This window comes from Ambystoma mexicanum, chromosome 11, assembly GCF_040938575.1.
Source record: "Ambystoma mexicanum isolate Mex_15411 chromosome 11, UKY_AmexF1_1, whole genome shotgun sequence".
Lineage (NCBI taxonomy): Eukaryota > Metazoa > Chordata > Amphibia > Caudata > Ambystomatidae > Ambystoma > Ambystoma mexicanum.
In genome coordinates, this window is record NC_090934.1 from 153995855 (window position 1) to 154015005 (window position 19151).

Below are 19151 nucleotides of genomic sequence, written 5' to 3' on the forward strand. Positions count from 1 at the left end.
TGTCGTAGGTCTACCTTCCAGGGAGCTTTGGCAAAGATCAGCTGTGCACGATGGTCCCTCGTAGCTCGGGAAGAGGGCGCCTTACCAGGTGCTCTCTGGATCAGTCCTTGGAGGCACAACAGCTTTCAGATTGTGAAGGAGAGCAACAGCAATTCTTCTCGTCCCGCAGGGCTTCAAGTTCAAGCGTCAGTTACTCCAGTTACTCGTCGTAGTGGACTTCAGCTTCTGAACACACTGGTCCCCAGATATACTGTTGATCTCCCATTCATTCCGCTGGGTCACACTCAAGCATCCAATCACGACTACGGGCATTCATGCACGCAGGCAGCCAATCAGGTACACGAGGTATTCAGGCCATTCACTTCTCTCCAGACACTCACAACAAGTTATGTCTATTGGGACAAGTACCGAACCATTCATCACTCCAAGCTGCATTCATACCGGTTTCGGGCAGGGCTGTCTTAGTCATTGTGTCAACCACCAGATACTAGAAATCCACAACACAGAATGCATATTCGTCACACACTCTATTCACCCGGGTCCCACCCACAGGAGGTACCCACAACATACATCACTGGGAAGGCTCCAGCTAGTCTGGCCGGGCCTTCACAACACCATATATGGCACTTCCATCCAACAGCCATTCAGGGTCAGGGCTTCCCAGGACTTTGGGAAAACAAGGTAATGGGTAATAGAAATCAAGAGGCCACAGGGGCCATCTTGTTTTCCATCAGGAATCAACTGATCCCAATGGCAGGGCCGGGGTATCCCAAAATGGAGGATACTCCGCACACCTGTCGATTTCAGCATGGAGCTGCCACCAGCCCATACCCTGCTCTGGGGCCACCCACAGGTGCCCAAAAACAAACTAGGGGCACAGGGTTGTACCCCCCAACCATGGGTGCCAATCCCACAGGTCCGTTCACCAAACCAAAAGAGAGCTGCACCGCCAGTAGTCCCACATGAACTCCTGCGTGGAAAACACGACAGAACACATGATAAAAAGCAGTAAAGGACAAGGATACGGAGGCCCTGTCCCTCCGATGCATTTCCAGCATCACAGGCGGCTCAAGCTCTCCAAGGATGGTGAATTTGGCATTAGTAATTCTGTTATGTGTCACTTTTGGATTGGACGATAGCAGCTTTAGTGAATAAATCTTTATTGGGGACTGAAGGATGTTTTTTTCAAGCTGTTTCTGCTCTTATTATTGCATAGAGTTTTAAGGTTTGGTGTGAACCATGATTTAAGGTGAGCTTGAGGCTTAGCTGTACGTAGTTTCAGTGGCGATATATTATCCAAGGCTTAGCTAAGTGTTGAATTATATAAATTTACAAATGTAGAGGGGGGTCGGGATTAGTGGTGGGGTAGGTAAGGATAGGTAGTAGGAGGGGTAGTAGTTTCTCAGTCGGGATATTGTTTTTGCTTCTGGTTAGTGCCATGGCCATAGGCAAGTTTGATAATGCTGGACTGATGGATGGAAGAGACAAAGCGGCGGTCTGTCCATGCACATGGTATGTTGGTGAGGATGTTTGTCACAATTAAAGGTCGGCAATCCAATCTAGGATTCTACCCTTATTGTGAGTAGGTTTAGTAATGCGATCAGAAAAGCCTAGTTCTGCGATCGAGTTGGCTTCGGTAGTGGCTGTGTCATCGTTTGCATCTCGGAAGCCTAGATTGAAATCGCCAAGTAATAAAATGTGTGAGCCTGGTTTAGTATTGGTAGAATGGAGTTGTGAAATATCTTCGATATTGGACTCTGAGGTCTGTACACAAGGTGGATTTTTAGGGTGCGTGAAGGTGAGAGCGGGAGCCTCAGGGATAATAGTTCTGCAGATGGGAAAGTATAGAGGAGTAAGGGTCTCAGGCAGAGGTGAATCTTGGATACAAAAGCAACTCCGCCACCTTCAGAGGATTCTCCATCAAGTCTGGTGATAGTATAGTTCTCTGGAATGGCTACTTTCTCTGGAATGGCTAGAGATAGATTTGTAGGGTCTGGCTGCAGTATGTAGCCAGGTCTCCGTAATGGAGTCTTGCTGATTGGAGATAAGTTCAGCAATATCTAACATGTGTGCAGTCAGTGATCTGGCGTTGACGAGTGCTCCTTTGATCAGCGCGTTAGTGACGTTAGATTCGATGTGCGCCATTTTGATGTTGGTAGAACGAGAAGGGTTGTTTAATGCGATCTTATAAGAGGCGCTTAAAGATTTTCTCCTAGTGGACAAAGATTTAAGGTTAATTGGGTATTGCGAATAGAGACTAGGAGGTAAGTTTGCCCAAGTCTGGAACCTAGCCTAAAGTTCTGGGTTATTGTACGGCACAGTTGGTTAGGATCAGATTTGGTACCAAGTGTGCTTTTGAGATTGGTCGATAAGTAAATCTATAGCCTGGTCTAGAGTTCCTTATTTTAGTAGGGCATGGTTGATTTGACATAGGTCTTGTGATGAAAAGCTTAATCCATTGAGTAAGAGAGAGTGTGTGGGAGTGCCTAGGCGTAGTCCGGGTAGTTTTGTTAAGTTTAGATACATCCTGGTAGAAGGAGGGTAAAAATATAGTTGGGATGCTGTCAAAAGGGAGGTAATCTGCTACATAAGGAGATGCTGGGTATACTGAGCCAAGGCTTGGTGTCACTACTCACAGTATTTGCCACAGTGTCGGGTACATGAGATGCCACTGTCGGCAAAGGCAAGGTGGGGAGTATCCTTAGGATGTCCATGAAGGTTAAAGTAAGCATGTATATACGACTAGGTGGACTGGGGCTAGGGTACGTGTGATGTCGCACATCCAAGAACAGTAGTTGGTGCAGACTTACTGCAGTAAGATGGTGAACAGAAGTTGGCAGCAGGCAGACTAGTAGTCAATACAAGTGGGCAGTGGCAATGCTATGGGTGAGGCAGTTATCAATGTACATTGATTATAGCAAGCTACAGTAGGGGCAAATAGTACTATGGAATATATAAGATATAACTAAGCATTTTTCTCAAGTTACAATGTCTAGCAGATAAACACCAGTAGGCGTGTGTAGAGCTCAACAAGAGTATCCTGAAATAAGTCAGTACAACGGTATGTAGGCAGTATGGTTTGAGCATAAAACAGATTAGCAAATTGTGGTGGTAATAACAGCTAGTCGACAACAGTTATACAATGCTAAAGAGCAGCAATTCGGCAGGATAAGATTATCCAACAACAAATATGATAAGGGTAATGTAAAGGCTAGTATAAAGCATCTGGCATACGTCTCGGATATTAGACAAGGTAGGAGCATATAATATGTGGCGAGCCGATGGAGGCTGCACAGTTAGGTTGCTGACATCTGCAATTGGAATAAAACATACAGTGAGACATAGCAATAGAGCAGGTACAAACTGCTTGTGGATGGTGCATAAACTGCAAACTTACTGACAGGTGACTTGACTGGAACTAGATTACAGTAATAGAGGAAAGGAATGGTCAGGATAGATATTGCGAGCACATTAGGTCCATAAATGTATTGCATAATAGAGTAGCGGAGACCGTGTTAGAAGAGGTGGCCTCATTCATTGTGTAGCGAGTCTATGTGGGAGGCACTGCTCGCGATGACTGGATACTGGGATGCAGCGAGACTGCAATGTCTATGGGTCTGGTTGGCCCGAATGAGTAGAGGTAGGTTGAGGGATCGGTGAAAGTAATGCAATGCCTTTGAAATAAAAGTAATGTGACTTACTGCAACGCTGGAGGGGATCAGAAATAGCGTGGCGCATTTCCTTGGTCGGGGGGGCCGGCTTCCGCCAGCCGGCGGAGACTATTGGATATTTAGATGCCTGTTACTAGGCGACAGATATGAACAAGTTGAATGCCGTTGTACCGCCGGCCATCTTGAGAATGTGTTGCGGTCGATAGAAATGGCTCAGCTGCTCTGTGGCTTTGGGCAAAGGTACATTTTAATCCTACCTTGGAGAAAAGAACAGGTTGAGTGCAGCAATTGTTTTAATTGCACTCGGGAATATTGAAGCTGATGCTCCATGGAAGCTATGGTTTCAGGGAGGCCGATTTCACGCTGCTCCTGCAGTGCGCGTTAGAGGGAGAGAGGGCACCTGCCCTCTCCGGTCAAATGGGCATAAACCTTCCCAATCTAATAAAGATTTTTGGCATTTTGTAATGTTTCGTCTGGCATATCAGCATATTAGATGAAGAACTATCAAGGTAATTCTAAAAAAGCTGAATTTTAAATTAATGGAGACCAGCCCTCTGTTTATGGCAAATTCGAAACTTTTTACTTGGGCCTTTTGGAGAGGGGCATTGAAGATGTTTTCCCTATTGTTTTTAATAATTCTTGATGTTATGCTGTCCAGGTGAGTTCTTTAGATTATGTATCGGCCCATGAATTCATTGTTGTGTTATCTATGTACTATTTGATGGAGAAAATAATTTCCCCAAAATACACATATTTGACTGTTTAATCTTTTTACTCATTCTAAAAAATAACATAAAAAAGTGCTACCATTTGGAATGCACTGCATAGTTGGATTAATCTTAGTTCCATTCATTGGGACAGAAGTGTTGGGGTGGCCAGGCGAGGTCCCAATGAAAAAGAGGGTTTCATTTTGCGCGCGCCATATTTGTGACTGGGGGTGAGGGTGGCGAAAGGGGTGGGATGTTGCAATTTCATATGTAGCCAGTGTAGTTCAAATAACACTTCACATTAAGTGTTACTTTGTTTTCAAGATGGATACATATCGGATTTGCACACACCTAGCAAGATACATGTCAAAATCGCCAAATGAAATATAAACACGATCCAGATATGGTGTGCTATCAAGTGCCTAGAAGCTGGGCAACAATCGTTTGCAAGGAAGGGGACTGGTCATAGAGAACCCACTGTGAAGAAATCATGACAGTTATTAAACATGCATGCACACCGATAAACAGCGAATTTATAAATATACATGTCATGGGCTATTTTTATAAAAATTGATGAAACTCAGCAGTCAGGGTTTCGCAAGGTGCATTTTAAGTGACTTGGAGAAACTTGTTTTGCAGAGTTTCAGAAGTCGGAGGAAGGGTAAATGAGCAACTACAACCTTAGCAGATGGACAGCTAACTAACCGGGCAGGGTTTTTATGGCCTGGTAATATCGCAAAGGCAGATGTAATTTTTTTTTTGTAAAATTTTTTAAGTGCATGGAAGCTTGCAGAGGCGTCCAAACATTTGCTTTTGACCAACAATAAACATGGAGCGAAGGACACCCAAGGCCAGGGTTGACCGATATCCGCTGTGCTTCGATTGTTTTCATGATGTGAGGTGTGCGCTGAATTGGTAGACGTTCGATTAGAATTTGCCTAGGACTACAGTAAGCAGGGGTTATCGACAGTTCAAGGGAACCGGTTTATTCTGCCTTCTCTCATGTCGTTTGAAGTATACGGGCAAACCATGTGCTAATTAAATTTAGGATTAAAAGGTCTCAGACCAGCTGGGACTTGTAATTAATTAGGTTTGTATGTTGTGGGATGTTTACCCATGCATCCGAGCCCTACCTCAAAAACTGCAGTACTGGCGTTGAAAACATCATGATGGCCAGAGCTTCCCAGAAAATGCACAGGGAAATGCAGGAAGAATAGGCTACCACCCATCTTTGCCGACGTTATGGGCACAGAAGGGCACGGCCTAAAACCACCATTGGACTACCCGCACAGTAGTCTGAAACCATTGGGAATGGCAATGCTGATTGCCAAAAGCCACCTAGAATTGTGGGGAATTCATTTCTTAAATCCCAAAAATGGGTGCAGTACCAGTACTCGCCACTATCCAAAAGCCGGCATTTTAAAACCACACCAGATTTTACGTTTTGTATAAAACTGAATAAATGAACCCAAAACAGGCCAAAGAAAGACTTACTGAGAGGTGGATACAATGTAAAGTTATATTCTGAAGTGACTTGAAGGTTTATAACAAGACTGGCTGAGCTGTGGATTTCAGCAGTTTAAGTAAATGTGGACTGAAAGACACTAAAAAAATCTAAATGTTTAAAAGAAATGAGTGACCTATTTCTGAGTGTCACATAGGTTTCAATTGTTTAAATGTCATAGTTTAAACTTAGAATCAGCATTCTAGCTGCATATGTAAAAATGTTTAGTTTTATTTGAATGCAGAAACTGGGGAACAGAAATGACATGTAGCTAAAAACTGGCTTAAAGAGATTCCAATTTTGCCTGGCAACTACCCCCATCAGGAGTGAAACTTGTGTCACAGCTGTGTTCCCAGGCCTATCTGCCTTTTGCTGGCCACACTAAGGATATGCCATCTCTCTGATAATTGAATTAAGGGGAGCCCCCACAGAATACAGGAGCTCTGAACAAAGCCCTGTCCTGACTCAGGCAAATGTTTTATTGGCGGGGATCGTAATTGTAGCTTCCTCCTGAAGGAAAGGGGAGGAGCACTGCCTGTGAGAGCAAGCTGGCTTGGCAGAACTGGAAAAAACAGAAATTCAACTTTGTGCTGGGGGGGAAACCACACCCCTTTGGGGCCAGAACATAACTCTAAAAAGATGGATCATTCATAGAGCGGACATGTGAACATTTTATAAATGATACCATAATTCTTGTGATTTTTCTGCCCACATTTTAAGAGGTTTTTTTAGAACCGGTGGTATGTTCAGGGGGGTTTTAGCGGAAAAGAGGATATTACTCTAAATGTATGCATGTTAAAAATCTGACACTTCATCAATCAATGGCCATACTCCTTGCACACATGTGTGTAAAGTTGGGTTAATGTCCGATATTGCAAAATCAGTTAAAAAGTGAAATATGTGCCATTTCTGAATGCAAGCCCCCAGGAAGAGCAAAGTTTGAACAGGGGATACCTCCTGTGATATGTGAGGGGTGCATGTAATTTTAAACCAATGTTTACCTGTGCAAATATGTCTTTTGTTATCAAATATAGATTGTGTGCAATTTGACAGGGGAGTGTCCTCTCTGCAAGCCATAAAATGACATCGCTCTGACTCACAGTTCCTTCCCCAATCAAGTGAGAAATGGAAATTTGACCAATGGCAAGTGGAGAGGGGTAGGGTCTAGTGATGCTGCATACACACCCACTTTCAAAAACACATAAAAACAGACAGTCAGGACAGATAGGGACATTCTTTTCCATCTGCTGCGGGAATCTCTGCCGGGAAAATCCACACTTTACCTCCATCAAACCTCCAGAGAGACAAACTAGAGACTTCAAATCCATCAATCTCCAGAATCCAGAAGCAGTGCTGTACCCAGAGAGAGAGCAGAGCTGACCCAGACTACTGTTAGCAGAACCAGAGAGCTGACCCAGATCACTGAAGTGCAGAGACCAGACCAGAGTCCAGTCTAAAACCTGACCAGATCCGTGATGAGGCCCATTTAATTCAAGAATATAGTGTGAGTACCTAGCAGACTGTGCAGAACCAATCTCTTAGTTACAATAATATAATTCAATCTATTTAATCTAAGTAGAACTGCCTCCTAACTGTCACCTGTCATTTTCTAGTTGCTAGCTGTCACTTGTCTTTTTGAACTTTAAAATTTCAAATCTGAAAAACGACCTTTACAAAATCGCTCATATCTCCGCGACCGTTTGTCTTAGAGACTTGCAGTAACTTTCATCTGGAAGCTGAGATCGTAGGCTTTCATAGGACCCCAAAACGATATTGCTAGCCCTTATAGTTTTGCCGTAATCGCGCCCGGCGCATTCGCGAATTTTGCCGCGATTTGAAAATTTCTCCACTTGCAAAAAGATAGCTGCTTTTGCTTTTCTCTGAAAAAAATCGTTTGCCTCATAAAAACTATCCCTGAATTATTGCTAGTGTGAGCCTGGACTAATATTAGCTAGATACCACTCACCCTGAACCTCTAGAGGCAATTAAAAGCATTTGAGCATATTTTTCACTTCATTACCAGCACATATAAAAGCATTTTGGGCCTGTGTTGTAAACTTCTGTAGTATAAGCTTGCTGGGGTGAACTGAATCACATTTCAGTGCATTTCTGAGAACTGTGTGCCTTCCTTCCATTTCCTTGCATTGCATAAAAGGGGGGGGGGGGGGTGAATTGTTCAAGAAAGTGATTACATTGTCTTTTGGTGAAATCCTATCAAGTGATTTTCTGTACTGCATTTCATTCAACATTGCATCCATTTGAACTCTATAAAGCATTCTCTATCACATTATTCTTCTGTCCCTATTTACCAGTGTGCTATCTTATCCATTTCATGTCAACTCCTTAGTGATTATAAAGAAGTGTGCTAGTGCCAGATTCTCCGTTGTTAATCTTTATCATATCAGATAAAGTGATATTCAATTATTAATTTATTATAAAGTGTGATATATATATATATATTGTTTAAATTATCAAATAAATCTTTTAACTTGTAAAACAGAATTACTTCTTGGCTCAGTGGGGTCAGGGGGGATTCCAACAGAGGGGTGTTATATAGGGGTAGTCATCCAGAACGCATGAACTGGACATAAAGATATATCAATAAGGGTTTCCATTCAGTATCCCAGACTAGGCATTGACTTAGCTGTAGTGCGGGATTGAATCCTCTTACAATGTGAAAGTATACCTATGATGAGGTCATGACCTACCATGGATAAAACTCAAAATAATTTTTTTTTTTTTTTTTAAAAAGGGTGCTCCACACATGTGCTGAAGAAGGCACTTAGATAACAACCACCAATGAGAATTGGAGGAAGATGGGATTTCTTTGTATAGGTTTTAACCAATCACTTGTGAGGGGTGGTTTGTAATAAAAATAGATGGGAGTGTTTTAACTGTTGCAAAAATGTATACATCAACATGTGGTTCAGTAAGACTTGGCATAGTTGGACTCCCGGCCCTGCACAACAAACTTGCACTTTGGACAAAACGTGTACTTGCTTCTTAGGAGGTGGGCCTATTCTGGGTTAAGGTGATTAGAGGTGCATGTGTACCCGTTACATAGCTAGACTAGTAAATATTCTATTCATTGTACTACCAGTTAGAATCCACTGCATAGTTAGATGGATTCACTGTGCTATTCAGTGTGATACAAGTGAGAAAATAGCTACATCAATACACTGGTCATCAGTAAATACATTGCATAACTTATTTTTCATTGTGCTAGTGATAAATACACAGCCTAGTTACATTAACTCATTGGCCTGCCTGCAGCTCCCATTGCACATTTAAACAAACTCAATGTCCTATTCATTCTTCGCAGAGTGAACACATTGCATAGTAGGATTTCACCAGGTCTTTCTCGCATTGATCACTCTGCCACCAGTGAATTCATTTCATGGCTGGATAATTGTGGTACAGACAGTGAATCCTGTTCAAAGCCAGTTTATCATTAATAAAGCAAGCAGCGGGAGAAGTGTTATTTATTACATGTCTAGAATGGCATTTTTGTGTAGTTAGTCAGGACTATGGCAAGCCATTTTTTTACTGAGCCTCGATGATAAAGCAAACAGTGTTATTACGTGCCGGGCATGTTTTCTTATCGTGGCGTGCCATTTTTAAACACCAATGCCAAAAGGAGTAGCTATCCTATGTGCAGGTACTAGCATATATTGTCAGAGCCAGCTTGGACACGTTTTCTTACATCATTATTACTGCCATTATGCACAAAGCAAACAGTAGTAGGTTCATATATGGCAATACTGGCATGTATAGGTGCAGCCAATATGAAAATGTTTGTTTTACTGGCATATATTGTGGGGCAATGCACCATGAAAAATGTGCATGGGAATGCAGCTGTGTACTTACTAAATTTTTCTAAAAAAGCGTGCGGTTTAACGTACCATTTCAACACACTATTACAAAAAGAAAGAAATCAGTCCATGGTTGCTTTGAGATCCCTAGCTAAATTCAGAAACACGCGCATATTTGAGAAATATTTACAGCCCTCCGATTAAACTGGGACACCACTGCCGAGGAACCACCAGCCTGCTTCATATGGGCTTCCCAATATTACACGCAATCCAGGACAACCCACTTCAGTAATGTTGCTCTAATCCATATTCATAACTTCAACAGAAAAAGAGCAGGAGGAATCAGATTATCCATGCTGGCTCCTCCAACTATGGAATTCCCTGCCTTAGCATCTTCTCATGTAAGAGAGACACCAGATGTCCAGAAACACAGCTCTTTAATTGAGAAAAAAAAAATAAAACATTGCATTTTACCAAGACTAGCACAACGTGAAATACCAGCTTTCTTATGTCTTGAATTATACAGGGACTAGGAACTAAGATCACCAAATAATTACACTCTGCAAGAGACTAGTCTGCTGTACTGCCCCTGCGCAGTGTAACAATCTCAATCAGGGTACTTCGATTAGATGTCCATCACGTCTTCTATGACACTCAAACCACAATCTCTGAAAGAAAGGGCTCCAAGGCCACACCCAAAGATGTCCGAGCAGCCCCACGCCCCCCTCATCCTGACCACTTTACTCCCCCCTAACTCTTCACTGCTAAAATCTTTCACATACCCAATCAGTGAAACTCAATGTTTCGTTCCAGACAGACTTGGACACCATTTTTTTTAATGAAACACCTTCTCTCCAGTGCACCCATTGCTACCCCCTCCAGCGTATAGCTACTCCCACCAAGCTTGAATTAGTCACATTTTCTTGGGCACTGCTTTGTTGGCGACAATTATTGATTTCAGCAGGCAAGCCTCTTTTGGTCAACTTTCTGTGACACTTCATGGGCAACATACTATTTGCAAGTTCATCAGGCACTTATGCCATCTGCTTCACACATGCATAACAGCTTGCAGGTTTCATTTACAATCAACGTCACACTGCTGTATTACTGAAGTGGTACGTGAACACGCGTAGATGGCCATTATCAAGCTAAATGTATCCAATCTGCTAAGCTAACTTGAACCCCATTTCAGGTACACAATAGGCAGAGAAACTGATAGAACTGGTGGATAACCAAAAATACTAACTGCACATGCAGCCACACAATTTACTGCAGGGTTAATTTACAGGCTTCCAGAATAGCACATACTATGTTCAGGACACCCCTGCAAAGAATACCTCTACTTGATAACAAATGGCTGTGGGGTCTCTACATGGTCCTCAATTTCAACTGCCGTTCCTCTGACTCTTCTGTGTCCCTACCATATCCATGTAGTCTTGCACTAGTGGTACATTAAAGTCACCCAATGGACCACTACTGTGGGGTGTGCTTGTCTGTGCTAGATCGGTCATTGGGCTAGTGGGAGTGTCGGCTCTTATCTGGCTTTCAGGAAAAGAAGCTGACCCCTGCACCCACTCTAGAGAGATCCTAGAAGAAACTGAAGGAGCCAAGAATCCCATCCAGCTGCAAGACCAGCAAGGAAACTGGAGACCTGCTGGAAGTAGGCCCGGCGACCAACTTCTGGAGATATTCTATATATAGGACAAAAGCAGAAGTCCTGCGAAGGAGCTGCAGCCTCTGGAGTGGAAGGAACATCCATTCTCAACGTCAGCTCAGAGTGCATAGGGACCGCCCAGTACTGCGTTTGGGCTACTGTGCCGCAGACCTTGCCGTTCCGAATTGAGGTCTGGAACTTGGAGGTGAGAGGTCTTCAGCTTGTGCAACAAGACTTGCCTCTGCCAAATGTTGTGGTCCTAGCATCAAGGGCACCCGAGATAGGAGGCGAAGTCCAACCACGACAAGTGAATCCCTTTGCATCACCGTGTATCGGTGGTGGTCATCCGAAATTGCTTACCCGTGTCCAGTCCTGTCCCGAGAGGGGCCCTGCATCGAATTCTGCTGCATTTTTCAACTGGAAGACCTTGCACCCGCATTAGTCACAGACTGGAGAACTGATCGAACCTGCAACCCCGGGGAATCAAGGGCTGAGGCTGACGGGGTGAGCGACCTTGGCCCTCTTCAGAAGACCTGCCAAGTCCTATGAAGAATTGGAGCGGGGGCGAGTTGTACTGATAGTTACCTGTGCCCCTATCTCCCTTTTACAATTGTTGGAGACACGTTTGTTAGATTAACATGTCCCCTAACCCTTGGAACTGTTCATTGGACCCCAGACACCCTACCTTAATTTTTTTCCAGCTTCACAAAAACGTTTAGAACTTTGCTGAACTTTTGGCACAATGCCTCATACATCTTATGGATGGACTGCTGAAGTTAGGATTGTTATCTCTGTGGACCTGTAGTGCTAATCTGTACCTTCCTTTTTAGGGGTTCTAGATGCATTTCCCCCTACTGAAGTGATTGTGTATGTGTAACCATTATTAGTATTTTGTGATATTACCTATTAGCAGTCATTTTTTACTGTTATTTTGCCACAAGTAAAGTAGTATTTTTATACCCGTCTGTCCAAGGGTGTTCCTTGACTGTTTCAGTGTGTGTTCATTGTAGACCCCTTAAAAGCTCAGCACCTCTTGAGACTAAGCCTAGACCACTCTCCTTGGTACCTTGAAGTGGTTTGGCAACAGCTCCCAGAGTTGTCCCCGTCACAATACTCGGTTGGCCTTCTATACATCTGTCCACCAGGCCAGAGTATAGAAAATCAGTCCTAACACTTGGTGCATGTGTGCATGCCAGGGAGACGGGTGACTATGCCCAGCTAGCATCTTTCGACAAGAACCCTTTACCTGTGACATTTGAGTAAACTGTTTAGAGTCCACTAGAAAGACTAGTACAGTTTCTTATTCGGAAACACGTTGTAGAAACATTCCCCCCACATGCACATTAAGAACATAACTTCAACAATTACAATTCAATCAGAAAGAATGATGTTTCTCCGATGACAAAATGGTGAAAAGAGGGAGACAAGTGCCTGATACACCAAACTTAAGCTTGAAAAGAATCCTTCGCATTTATCTTTAGAATATACCCTGAAGGCAAACCGTCTGGAGTTTCTTATAAATAATCCTGTTTGCCTGAGGAATCTTAAGCCTGGGTGGATCCTTTATTCGCTGGGGCAGAGTAGCTTCCATTTACTCGCCGGGCAACAAGTCGATGGTTCGAGAGATTCCTGAAGTATTTAATGGCTTCCATATTCTCTTCCATGGGTCAATCAACCAAGGCTAAGTCAGATAATATATTTCTATGTCCATTTTACAAACGTTATAGAGTGCTAGCATAGAAGCCACTGGTGGAAGTTGTATCCTACTTCCTTTTTAAAAAAAGGTCAGCAAGTCAGGCATTTGGCATGAACCTGAGCACATGGTCAGTTGCAGCTTGAAAACTCAACCACAGTGTTGGAACCAAAAATCGAAAGAGTAACCCACACAAACGCGACAAAACAGGGAGCTAGAGTTTACAGAGCTTAATGTACGAGAACTGTAAGGAATAATAGTTCCACTAATGAGGGCGCACAAGCGCAATGAAAAATCTGATGAATAATGCTAAAAACACTGACTAGATGTGCTGTGAAACATACATCCATTCAAGTACCCAGATGAGATTGGACAAATTATTTAAATGTCAAACACCTGTCAGATGCTTCACCGAGTTCAGTCAGGCCCAGCTACCAATGCAGGATTGGATATTTCAACAAAGCAAGTTTCCATTATCAAGACACGAGGAAACCAAAGAAGAGAGCATTCTTCAAGGGTGTACTGAGGTGACAAAGGACTCAAAGGAGGGAGTGTGGGGAGCAGGCAGATTCAACAAAATTAGTACAGGATTTCATGGGCGTTTACACTGATGAGAAAACCTAGATTGTGTACTGGGGTCATTAGGGGAAAAAAAAGGGGGGGGGCTACCATAATCAGCATCTTTGGCTGGGGGGGGGAATAACAAAAAATAAATAAAAATAAAAATACTGCTTTTGAGGAGCAAAGCCCGACAATGTACAACTCTCACAATGGAACTGTAAGAAGCAGACTGGGTGGCGTATAACAGCAAGGAACCACGAAGTAACCAAATCCTAGTCATATGCACTGCTGATAATCGTTTTAGGAGCATCTAGCACAGAGCCTTGCTGCAAACCTGGATCCAGAGGTAATCCAGCACATCGGTTGATACTGTCAGTCCAGCAAAAGTAGACACCCCTCAATGATAGAGGCAATGTATTCTGTTGGCCGAAGACCAATTCGCCTCATGTGTTTAGTATTAGAAATACATAGCCATAAGCTAGACTAAGGTGCAGCCATTTTGAAGTGTTTGAAATCGCCATTTTGTTTTCTAACGTTTGCCTCTTGCTTTCTGTTAAAACTGCTTTGCTGAAAACGTATTCTGCTCCACTAGTACATTATTGTTCATGCATAGAGCAAGGCCGCGAGAGACTTGTTGAAACATAATGCAGCGACCCAGACAGAAATGTCTGGACTCCTCCCTCACAAGTCCTTTGAAGTAAGCAGCAAGGCATTTAATGTTTACACAGGTGCCAGCTAGTCTCGCTAATACAGTAGAAATGTTAGAAACAAACATTTAATGGCTTGAATTATGCTCTCCTTTACGGCCCCCCTTCCCTGAGCCCTGTAAAGCCCTGAAGAGCGGGTTGACCCCCAGTACACGATAGAAACTAGGAGATAGCAAGGCCTGGAATGTGTCTCTCCCCTGCACGCAGCTTGCTTGCGGAGAACAGAAGCAGTGTGTTCTTATAACAAAGAATTGTGTCTGCAGGGTCATGACATTGTAAACTGTTGCTAAATAAATGTCTGAAGGTGTCATACTCGTCACAATTGTCAATCATCGAACCCAATTCAAAGGAAATACATTATGGGCGGTATTGAATGTGTCACCACTTATTGTAAGATGCTTGCTTTGTATATATGTAATTGTTGTACGATTCTCACTCTTGCGTCCCCCGGGGTCTGGAAACACAAGCCACAGGGCGTGGGACCCAGTTGGCCAACTGACTTTTTGCTTTGCATTAAACCCTAGCTTTTGGGAATACAACCTTGTGTCTGTTGTATAAGTGTGTGTGGTGATTGTGCCTTGTTTCCATATGCGAGGGTCCCCCATGGGCCCCTTCACCCAGTCACCCAGCATTGCCCCTCCTCACCTTTGAAGCAAGCTTTTACTACATGGAACCCTAGGCAATCGAGTTAAATAAGATATGACCTACTGGCAATGATATATGAAGAATACAAAACATACCTTTATTATTATTACTGAAGTGTGGACATTCCTTTCAGGGTCCCGTTTAACCTTGTATTCCTTTCAACCAGCTACCTGCCTGAAAATGTACACTAATTGGTCAACCGCCAATACCTATAGGCGGCCCAAGGGAAACAGACTTTGTCTGTCCTGCAAATATCAGAAATCTACTTGGACTAATATACAATTTATTGTGAAAAATTAAGACCAACTATCCTGCAAGAAAGTTTCTACTTTACTGTTGAACATAAGATGGTCTGCTTTGCCAGGCAGAAAATCGTTAGAGCAAAAAAGGCCCATTGTTTCCGAAAAGCTTTTCCGGTATGGATGGTCATGTTGTGGTATTGGTGGGAAGGAGCTAGCTCCTTCCTTCATTGCCAATCGCTTTAGAATTAGGCAAGACTTCATTTGACTGGTTCTAGGCACTACAAAGAGACCGGAGGGGTGGGAGAAGGAACACAGAGGAAAGCTTTTTTTCATGCAAATTTAATGACACACAGACATGGGTGGGCACCAACAGAAGGCAGTTATTTAAATATAAAGTGCAAATAACTATTAGCTAAATAAATTGGTAAATGTTAAACCCTATTTTAGTTTTTCTCAAAGGACGGTAGAAGCAGGCTCTGCCAAAAGGAACACGGTCTGCGCTAGAAATAGACTACAGACATTACTGTGGTGTTCGCTAGCACTGGCAGGCCAGCACGTAACTCAGCAGCCGTTCGCGGTATGTCAAAGACCACAGGCAGGCTAAGGCTCAGGCACACAATGCAAGATTATGGAAAACAAGGTTTTGGAGGAGATGTAAAGCACAACAGGAAAATTGTTTTTATATTTAAAATGTTAATAATGTAGCAAAATGATGAAAACAGGAGCTACAGTGTATTCTTGCATAGGCTAGCAATATGTCCTAAATGGAAATATGAACATGAAGGAAGGAAGACTGCAGCACCCCTTGTATGGAAGGAGAACCGTTTTGAATGGAGCCATGCCCATATCCAAATATGCCAATAAAGCAAGTTAAGAGTACATAAGCTCCTGCCTGGCTCCAGTCTGGAGGAGCTTGGAATGCAAGAGGGACAGAAGATGCTGTTCAGGGAGCAGAGTTCTTTGCCCCCCCATCCTCAGTTATGTAAAGATTAAACTTGGTATCCTTGCACAATACTCTTGGCCTTAATTCCCTAGACGGGTGAACGTTAATGTGGTGTAAGCGTGATTAGGGGTACCCCTGTAATTAGGGCCTACCTTAGAGTATTCTGACCTCACCACAATATTCATTATAAACAGTGTTTGGCACCTTAAACCACACAAAAATCAAAACGTTGCTTTTCCACCTCCAGTGAAAGCCTTCCCAGCCCTTTGATGGCAGTCAGCACACTTCAAAAGTTCTAGAAGAGGGAGGCCAAAGCAGATATATAGAATCACACAACGAAACCTCTTGCATATCGATCAATGTTTTGGTTGGTACCGCTATCCCCCCCCCCCAACCAGAAAGATGTCAGACTATTGCTCACTGATGATCCCTCATGGGGGTAAACGCGTATGTGGTTGTCTGCACCCTGAGAGTGGTCCGCCTAGGGTTGAAAAAGACATGATAAACAGCAATGTACCATAAGAAAACATTTTCTGGACCAAAAAGCATGTCTGAGCTAATTTACATTCCCACAATGACCACTGACCAGGAGGTGAACTTCCACGGAAGGCTAACGCGTGTGCTGCGGAAAGTGGGGCTTTGGTGAAACAACCCAGTCTACATAAAGAGTAAAGCGATTGCGCAGAGTGCAGACTGGAAGACCATTTATAAGGTGAAACAACTTGTGTGTTGAAACATTGTATCTGATGAAGTCAAACCTAAAGATGAGTGTGTTATGTGCATATAACAGATAGGCAAGCAGATGCGGAGACTGCGCAAATGAGTCAAGAAATACAATCTCTCCCAGTGTTGCACCACAGAGGCTACCACTCACCGCTCTATTGGGAGAAAGATGGACAAAATGCATGCGTGATTCTCTAGCTTTAAATTACTTGACTCGCACAGCCCAGTTTTCACCGATACGGACCAAAGTAATGTTGGAAATCTTTCAGATGGTGCAAATCACCAATGTTGACAGTCCCAAAGCGTGAGGTATGCCTGGAAGACGGTGTATAATAGTTAAAAAAAAAAAAAAATTTAAAAAAAGAATCGGTTCCCATAGTAGAAACCTTGCAATGCATAGCATGGAAAAGGCCCCAAAAGTTTAACTCTCTACGAGGCACAAATTTTGGCTGCATAAAATGTCGTTTTATTTAATTAGCACATATATTCAACATTTTGTTTTACTTTCTGTAACATGTTGGCGGGGCTTTGTGCAATTGGGAAGAGTTGTGTGGCTATGGGTAGGGCATACATCTCACTGGTTTTGATGTTCAAATGCAGGCAGGTTTGGGGCTACCTCGGGTGCATTTAGAGCACAATGGGGCGGGGGATAGGGTGTAGTGGTGTCCTGCAGGCTGCAGAGGGGCCCTGGCGCCTTTGGGTGGAGAAGGCAGCAAGGGGAGGATGACCCCAGAGTACAGAGAGGGACTTCAGGGATAGACAGTACCGTAAAGTGGTGCAGACACAAGCCTTCAGCGCTGGGAAGCGCAGCAAGGTGGTGCACAGGTACACTTCTGGGATGGGTAGCACAGAGAGGTGGTCCAGAGGTGCGTACACCCCAGGCCGGGTATAGTAAGGCGTATTCAGGGGGTAGAGCACATTAACGTGGTGCAGAGGTTCCTACTAGGCTCTAGAATGGCCCCAATGCATTGTTGTGGTGCTTACCTTCTGGATGGAGGACTTGCCGCTGCGACGCAGCCCCATGAGCAGGATGCGCGGCTTGCTGTCCGATGGCGCCTCGCTCTCCTCCAGATCCGTCTCCTCCACTCCGTAGCCGAAGTCCTTGGGGAAGGAGTCCGGTGCCCCATAGCTTCCCTGCAGCTGCTCGTCGTCCCCGTACTGGATAGACATCTCCGCCCCTGGGCTATCCAGTGCCTGCGGGGGAAACCGAGAAAAGAGGCGATGTGTGGACTACTACCGCTGCTGCCAGCCAGTCATGGGGCAGCCGCGGTATACACGGACAGGGTGACTCGAGCGCATAGACCTGGCAAACCCTAGACCAGAGAGCTCAGAGGACCTCGCAGACCTAGCACAGCGCGGCCCCTGTACCGTGCGCAACGCTGCAGGTAGAGAACCAACGGGACTAGCACATTGATCCCATTCCCTGCACCCACAACCTAGAACGCCCCCACCAATATTCAAAAACCTAGGTACCCCACAGCTCAGCTTCCCTACCACCCAACTCCTGACCGGCCCCTTTCTCTTGGTCTGTCGGATAATTGGCTGCGGGGAGCCTGGACGCTTAGCTGATTGGCTTGATTTTTACGTCGATCAAAGAATATGACGTCGGGGTAGGCAAACAGGTTCGGCATGTCGCAGATCATGTGCCTATGAATCACCTGACTCGCAGAAGCTGCTCTGGGAGCCTGCGGATGATGGAGGAGGGAGGGGAGTACCGACCTTTGACCTCACAGCTGAGCAAGTCTACTGGCCCAGGGAAAGAGAAAACGGACTACACCGGAAGCAAGGCAAAGTAACGACCATTTTGAAATATCTCAATCCTTTTAGGAACGCACGAGAGCATTGTTACACTTGCATTTTCTTTGGTCGTAAATGTATACTAAAATATACAATGCGATTCAAGATAGTTTATTGAAACTACAAATTAGACAAATATTGAACAAGTAAAAACATGGGATGCTTGTTAGTAGTGATGCTTTTCTTTTTTCAGATTTTTTCTAAAGTCTATATTGCTTTATATTATGTTAAAGGATATTTATAGAGCGTACTATCACCACCTGAGTGGTACCCTGGCCCTTTTGTCTTCACTGGTGGCGTGCATACCCACATTTTGCTGTTCATTCTGTCATGTGTCCTACAATGGACCTTTGTCTTCTCCAATAGGATCTATGCACTGTAATTATTTTGCTGTTCTCTCTGCTAATTCTGCCATTTGTCTAGGAAGAAGCAAAAATGTTCCTATTGAGTTTAACTTGTAAGGGCTTCCATATTCTCACAACATGTGGGGAA

General features: G+C 43.9%; 1 protein-coding gene across 2 annotated transcripts in view; it reads right to left on the reverse strand.

Annotated features, from left to right (window-relative positions):
* Positions 1 to 18536, reverse strand: part of RRAGC (Ras related GTP binding C) — a 231910-nt gene extending 213374 nt beyond the window's left edge. Inside the window, exon 1 of one of the 2 annotated variants that reach the window (XM_069622673.1) lies at positions 17847 to 18536. In XM_069622673.1, the coding sequence (XP_069478774.1) occupies positions 17847 to 18032 (186 nt within the window). In that variant the 5' untranslated portion in view covers positions 18033 to 18536. The remainder of the gene's footprint in view (positions 1 to 17846) is intronic. The other variant, XM_069622672.1, reaches the window with a different exon arrangement.
* Between the last annotated feature and the right edge of the window lie 615 nt (positions 18537 to 19151).